The sequence below is a fragment of the Danio aesculapii genome, chromosome 8 (assembly GCF_903798145.1).
Source record: "Danio aesculapii chromosome 8, fDanAes4.1, whole genome shotgun sequence".
Classification (NCBI taxonomy): Eukaryota; Metazoa; Chordata; class Actinopteri; order Cypriniformes; family Danionidae; genus Danio; species Danio aesculapii.
Window position 1 is genome coordinate 1,631,400 of NC_079442.1, and position 8,519 is coordinate 1,639,918.

An 8,519-nucleotide genomic window follows, 5' to 3' on the forward strand; every position below is an offset into this window, starting at 1 on the left:
ATCTCTGGCTCTGGATGGCCAGTCCTCCACTGTACCTTGGTCCCACATTCATTTCAAAGGAGCACTACCCTGTACTAAATTGGCGGCTCTATTGACGCATTCCTTCTATTAGACAACAATAGCATAGGCGACATCTAATGTAAATATCTATGGTTATCCTTTAGGTGGAACAATTCATCTGTGCAAGTTAATCCACTGAAAATCAATGTTTGTTTTGGTAATCTTCAGTCTGAGCATCTGCTTCTGTGTTTGGATTGGCTACTTATCTGATGATGTCAGTTCGACACTCCAGCCACAATATTCATAGCCACACCCCTATTACTGTTAGTTTGCAATGAGGGAATGACAGGCAAAAAGAAAGCCCCACCCCCTACTCAATATTCAGTTTCAGATGGAAGTACATCAACATACTGAAATGAAATTCTCAGCAATCCCTGGTTCACAATGACTTTAAAGCTTGTGTAACAGATACAGGTGGTACAGTTTTGCAGTGATAATTTGACTGATAGATTAAACACATTAACTCAATTTGTCAATAAAAAAAAATCAGCACGCTGCCACTGCTGCCTTCAGAAAAAAAAAGCCACTGCCACTGCTGCTTTCTTCATATGTGGTCCTGGAGCACACGTTTGTTGCATGACCAGTCTTATGTTGCATGTATATTTGTAGGAACAGCCAACAATACATCGGATCACTTTTATGCCACAAATCATTCGAATATTAAGTAAAAAACACGTTCAATGAAAATATTTTGTACATTTCTTAAGGTAAATCCATCAAGACGTAACTTGTGATTAGTAACGCATCTCTGTACCATTGTTGCGGAGCTCCTTCATGTTTTAGCAGGCACAGAGATGCAGTCTCGAGTTCCCACATCTGAGCCACAGAACGCAGAGACGTGCGGATCCTCAGACAGAAGCTTCTGCTGGACCTGCAGCTCTGGGAAAACAGGAGCACAAGAGTGGGATTTTCAACATCTGATCAAATCTGATACATGGAAATATATGTCAATTACATATATGACATACATTTCATATATACAAGTATGCAACGAATCTTCTGAAATATTGCAAAAAAGACAAATACTATTACATATAGACATTATATAATGATGATAATAATAATAATAATAATAATAATAATAATAATATTTCATATAGATATAATATATTAATAATAATAATAATAATAATAATAATAATATTTCATATAGATATAATATATTAATAATAATAATAATAATAATAATAATACATATAGACATTATATAATAATAATAATAATAATACATATAGAAATTATATAATAATAATAATGATAATAATAATAATATTACATATAGACATTATATAATAATAATAATAATACATACATATAGAAATTATATAATAATACTAATAATATTACATATAGACATTATATAATAATAATAATAATAATAATAATAATACATTTAGACATTATATAATAATACTAATAATATTACATATAGACATTATATAATAATAATAATAATAATAATAATAATATTACAAATAGACATTATATAATAATAAAAATAATAATAATATTTCATATAGATATTATATATTAATAATAATAATAATAATAATATTACATATAGAAATTATATAATAATACTGATAATAATAATAATAATAATAATAATAATAATAATAATAATATTACATATAGACATTATATAATATTAATAATAATAATACATATAGACATTATATAATAATACTAATAATAATATTACATATAGACATTATATAATAATAGTAATAATACATTTAGACATTATATAATAATAATAATAATAATAATAATATTACATATAGATATTATATAATAATAATAATATTTTATATAGATATTATATAATAATAATAATAATAATAATAATAATAATAATAATATTACATATAGACATTATATAATAATAATAATAATAATAATAATAATAATAATAATACATATAGAAATTATATAATAATAATAATAATGATAATAATAATAATATTACATATAGACATTATATAATAATAATAATAATACATATAGACATTATATAATAATACTAATAATAATATTACATATAGACATTATATAATAATAATAATACATTTAGACATTATATAATAATAATAATAATAATAATAATAATATTACATATAGACATTATATAATAATAATAATAATAATAATAATATTTCATATAGACATTATATAATAATAATAATAATAATAATATTACATATAGAAATTATATAATAATAATAATAATTATAATAATATTACATATAGACATTATATAATACTAATAATTATAATAATGCTACATATAGACATTATATAATAATAATAATAATTATAATATTACATATAGACATTATATAATAATACTAATAATTATAATAATGCTACATATAGACATTATATAATAATACTAATAATATTACATATAGACATTATATAATAATAATAATAATAATAATAATAATACATATAGACATTATATAATAATAATAATAATAATAATAATAATAATCTTACATGTAGACATTATAGATTTTTTCCAACTATTAAAATGACAAATATGTACATATATGTTAAAATACATTAGATATAATTATATGTATGAACACATTTATAAAATTAAAGCTGACATTTTTAAACATGTGCATATATGTAATTCCAATGGTTGGGAAAAATATATATGGAAGTGGCCATATTTGCAATATTTCTAAATACATCTTGCATATATGACATATACTTTAAATGTAAAATCCAAATATGCAGTAATAATTATTACAATAAGGTTTCATTAGTTCATGTATTTATTAACATACAATGAACAGCATTTCTTAATCTTAATCTAATGCCTTATCAAAATCCAAAAGAATGTTTGTTAACATTAATGCACTGTAAATTAACTTAATTTTCATTAACTAACATTAACAAATTTGAATAAATACTGTAATAGATGTTTGTTCATGTTAGTAAATACAATAACTAACATATCTAAAACCACCCTATTGTAAAGTGTCTCTCAGATGTCTGTGAGCCTGGATCTGCTTTCCTTAGCATGTGTAACTCACTGATATTGTGGCTGTGGATCTGCACACTGTCTGTGTCATCCGTCAGCAGAGAGTTCAGGTTGATCCCCATACGCTCTACCGTCTGAACGACAGCCATCGGGCCCTTGACCACCTACAACAACACATAAGATAAAAGATTTCTTTTAAAGTGCATCTACTATGTAAAAATCACGTTTATAAAGGGTTTAAACACAGTTGTGTGGTAGCAGTGTGTGAATAAGTGAAGTTTTAAAAACATCTATTTCCCGCTAACATCTGAGTGCGTTCTTAAACAGAGCTGATTGGCCATTGTGTTCACATGCTCAACAGAAATGACTGTGATTGGCCGTGAAGGTCATTAGTTCACCGAACTCATCGCTGTTTACTGAGTGTAACACAGATACAGGGACACTGGAGTGTTTTAAAGCTGTGAAGATCAGTCGATTCATCAGCAGATTGCTCCTATGTCAGAATATAAACAGACCCTGTATCTGTGGTTACACTGAGTAAACAGCGGTGAGTTCGGTGAACTGATGACCTTCACGGCCAATCACAGTCATTTCTGTTGAGCACATGAACACAATGGCAAATCAATGCTGTTTATGAACGCGCTCAAATGTTAGCGGGAAAATTTCAGTACTGATTGGTACCAAATTCCAGGATCGTGACAACACTAGTGTGAATATAGCCAGTCTGAAAACTAATGGTGGACAGCTGCTTCTCACTCAGGGCTGTTTATGCTAATGAGGGACAGATGGGCACTAGTGGGTGGGGCTTTCCCCCCTCTGATGACACGTGCTAATAGAGAATGTCAATCAAAGTGTTTCTGCAGACTGTTTTTTATAAGACTTAATGTTTACCATTAGAGGCTGGCTATAATCACACACTGCTGCTACACAACTGTGTCTAAACACTAAGTTCACTCAACTATGATGACTTCTCATAAGCTGAATGTTTCGCACCTCTTTGATGCTTTGCCATTTTCTGTGGTCGTCCTGGCTGAGGAGTGAATCAGCGATGGTGATGAAGCTCTGTCCGAGTGTTTCTGCGTCTGCTCGGCTGTGGTTAGCAGTGATGGGCAGATCTGCGGCTCGAGAGAGAACGTGTAGAAGAGAAACCATATCTCTGTCCTCCAGCGGTTTCTGCTCCTTCAACATCACCTGCTCAGACACGTTCAGCAGACGAGACACCGACGCCCAGCTCTGACCATCCGCCGCATCAGAGAGCACATCCTCCGCCGTCTGAGAAAACACATTCAGAGTTTCTTTAGGGTGGCACAGTGGCTCAGTGGTTAGTACTGTGGCTTTACAGCAAGAAGGTCACTGGTTCGAGTCCCGGTTGGGTCAGTTGACATTTCTGTGCGTGGGTTTCCTCCGGGTGCTCCAGTTACACATGCACTATGGGGGAATTGAATAAGCTAAATTGGCCGTAGTGTATGTGTGTGTTTGTGTGTGTGTGTGGGTGTTTGGAAGGGAATCCACTGTGTCAAACATATGCTGGAATAGTTGGTGGTTCATTCCACTGTGGCGACCCCTCTTGAATAAATAAAGGGACTAAGTTATAGGAAAATGAATCCTCATTATTAATGCACCACACTGTGATCCCCACATCTTTAGATATGAAAAAAAAGACTTTTAAAGTGATAAAATAAGAACTATTAATAGACAAAATGTGCAGAAAAGGAACTCTAGCATGATAAATGTTTACTAATGGAACCACATTATAAAATGTTACCATTTTACATTAGTATTACTAATGATTTTCATTAATCACCTTACTGTAACTGTTTCTGGTTATCTGTTATGATTGTCTGATGAAATTGGGTGCGCAATATTAATGGTAAACAGCTCCTACCATGCCGTACTGCATGAGACTCTGCATGAAGGGACTTGGGTTGGACCTCAGAGACTCTCTCAGCTCCTTCATCTTCAGATAGTGCTCTGTGAACCAGACATAAACACATTCACAACTGCACATACAGGTATTAAAGGGATAATTCACCCAAAATTGAAAATGTACACTTAATTTATTCGCACTCAGGTCATTGAAGTGCTTTTTTTTGGTAACATTTTACAGTAAGAGATACTTTTAATTTTAATCTTGCATTACTTGTATCACCATGCACCACAAATTCAGCTAAAATCTTTATTTATGTCCTACTGAACAATATCATTTTTGGGTGAGTAATCCCATATCGACTCTCTCTCTCTCTCACTCACACACACACAGAGGCACACACCTGTGCTGATCCTGCAGATGAAAGGGAAAGTGTGTGTGCAGACGGCACTGCTGTACTGAAGGCGAGCAGCAGACCAGCCAGTCAGAACCTCACACTCCTCCTGCTGTCTCTGCGCCGCCTTCGGGGACACTGACAAAACAAAACACATTAGCAAAACCACACGCAAACTCAAAATGTACTCTTATTTGTATATGTATATAGTGCTTGGTATAATCAATGCATCTGTGAACTTCATTATTAGGCCTGTCACGATATCTATTTTTTGTCGTACGATATTTTGCACCTTAATATATTGTGATAAATGAAATTACTGTCTGTTTAAGACCAACTTACTCATTATATAATGCCAGAATGACAGTATAGTATCATCACAATGCAAGTACACTCTTACAAAGAACACACAATATTTTATTCTTAAGAATATTTCATTTAATTATACTCATTTTAACAGTTTAATAATCAGGCATTGGAATCAGAATGAGAAAATGCAGATCCTAAATAAACAATAATAAATGTTAACAAGGTAAAGAGTAACAGAGGCTGTGCTATCTGCTACCAGACCTATTTTCATCTGTCAGACACCCATATGAAAATATACTATAGTAATTTATTATAGTAAATAATTTAGTGTTTAATTAACCATACTGACACCTCCAATAGAGATAGAGATGTTGCACAATAAGTTAAAATGTTACTAAAATAGGTTTTTATGTTTGGGCGATATATATTGCATCACCAAAATTTATTGAGCTCATGTCCATGTGTTGTGTGATACGTCCATATATTGATCATTGTGACAGACCTATTCAATATTTTGTAAAAATAAATTTGCCCTCAGAATATTTAATTAAATATCATAACCTTAAAATGACTTTCCATCACTTCTGGTCACATGGAATGTCTTTAGGGCGGGGCAAGCACCAGACCCAGCCGGACTCGAGAGGCGACAGTGCTAATCTATATTAAAACTTCTGATATATTTATTTATTATTTATTAAAAATATATTTATTTATTTTTTTTTTTTTTTCAAACAGATGTCGTTAAACCAACCTGGACAGCTGAGTGTTGCAGACACATTCTGGACAGACTGATGGACGCTGAGGTTCCAGTCCCGCCATCTAAATACGGCTCTGTGATTGGTCAGCGGCGAGCACGTGTTCAGCGCGTGCACCTGTTCCAGCTCCAGCGCTTCACTCCAAACGCTCAGATCAGTCAGGTTTCCGACAAAAGGCTCCGTTAAAGTCCCACCAAAAGTGTCCTGGTCCTGTCCCAATATAAATATCCCTTCCCCGTGTATGTCCTTTGCCTTTTGTAGGGAGTCCCGTTTGCCGGAATCCCCCGTTTTTCCGTCCACATAAATGGCCCAGAATCCATCGCTCGAGCGCCACGTGACGCAAACATGGTGCCAGTTTCCGTCGACCGGCAGCTCGGCTTTGTACGGATGGTGTTGCCCTTGAATGAGGAGCGCCAGGCGGACCTTTCTGTCGGTTTGACCTCGACTGGACTCGTCGATTTGTCCTCTCAGCTGAAATTCGTTGATGAAAACCGGCGCTGCGTATGAGAACACCGTGGACACGTTCTCGTGACGCGCGTCCCACTGCACGCGCACGCAAACGCTCGCCGCCGATAATGGCGGGAAAGTCGCGTTTACGCGCGCAAAGCCTTCCTTGGACTTGAAGGATAAACCTGACAAGACAGTTTCTGCGAAGAATCAGACATTTTGACTTATATTATGCTTTTTACAACTTTAAAAAAAGATAGACAAAGGCAAGACAGACAGATCTGTACAACGATCTTTTCAGGTCAAATCAACCAAATAACTAGAAAAAGTACCAAGGCCTTTTTTCTCTCTCACACAAAATGTAAACATAAATATTAATATTCGCTGAGTAGAAGTTAGTATAGTTTGCAGAGGGAGTTAAAATTAGCCAAATTACTGGGAACAAAACAACTGCGTTTGAAAATGATTCATAAAAATGGCATATCATGAGAAAAGCTTACGAACCTGAACTTTAGTTATTGTTAATAATTCTTGACTTACAGTCATGTAGACAATTGTTTTTGCATTTAGAACGCTAACGTGTTTTCAATTGTTTTAGCACAAACAAGATTTTAGCATTATTTGTGATTCAGACATTAATCTTAATAAGTTAATTAATATCAACATTATGTTTCATCTGTATGCAAAGTAATCTGTATTTAGTTTTTAACCAGTGAAAATCTGTGCAATTTAACAATTTACTCATGGACAGCCACTTTGAGATCTCCATATCTCTGTAACGGATTAAAAAGGATCTACCATTTTGTCTAAAATTGCTGCCATTTGTCATTTTTATCTGGTCATGTTTATTTGAAATTTGTTGTGATTTTGTATTTATTTCACCACGTACTTAATTCTACTGCAGTGCTATTATCTAAAAACTGAATATCAAAATGTCTGAGTACTTGGCACCTTTTGTTCTAAATTATAGTATTTTTATTTGAACTATAAAATTAATTTATTATCTCTTCAAAAATTTGAAACCACCTGAAAATGAGTAAATAGTGACTAAATTTGTCATTTTTGGGTGAACAAACCCTTTAATTAAAAAAAAAAATTCCTATAGCTTGCTTGTATACAGTACTGTATTTAACTATAGTGATGGGGAACACAGAACTGTTCATAGCTTTGAATAAAATTGAACACTTCACAAAAGGATTCACTGTTTCGAAATCGTTAATGAAAACACCACTCTGGTGGAGACTCTTGGGGTCTCAACCATGTAAATGCAACAGAAACATCCATTAGAACTGACTTATTAATAAATATTGCTATTTTTCGAAGCGATTCGAATCAGTAATGAAGTAACAAAGCCTCGTTTACTGAAATCATATGACTTTCAATTTTGATACACACTCCTCACCACTGATTCGAAACAAAATATTCGTAAAGGTTTCGAAGCTTCATGAAGTAGTTCTTCGAAACAGCCAAAACTATATATAACTTTTTAAACTATGGTTGATTTGACACAAAGTGACCAGAGCAGCAGTTTTAGAAATCATACTTTCAAAACGCTCCAGAAGGGTTGTGGGATGTTGTCTTTTGCTAGATTGGAACCAAACGGGGCCCTTCAGGTTGGATTTATTGAGTAACTCCTGGGCTCCATCCTCATCCTCTTTCACTCCAGCAGTCGTGAGGGTGCTCGACTGACCGCGG

General features: G+C 33.2%; 1 protein-coding gene across 1 annotated transcript in view; it reads right to left on the reverse strand.

Moving 5' to 3' along the window:
* adgrd2 (adhesion G protein-coupled receptor D2) overlaps positions 1–8,519 on the reverse strand; it is a 36,087-nt gene that overhangs the window by 23,945 nt on the left and 3,623 nt on the right. The window contains 8 exon segments of the mRNA XM_056464583.1: positions 815–841; positions 844–939; positions 3,105–3,216; positions 4,046–4,324; positions 4,938–5,023; positions 5,323–5,451; positions 6,374–7,024; positions 8,368–8,519. The exon segment at positions 8,368–8,519 is cut by the window's right edge and continues 91 nt beyond it. Coding sequence (XP_056320558.1) covers positions 815–841; positions 844–939; positions 3,105–3,216; positions 4,046–4,324; positions 4,938–5,023; positions 5,323–5,451; positions 6,374–7,024; positions 8,368–8,519 — 1,532 coding nt within the window.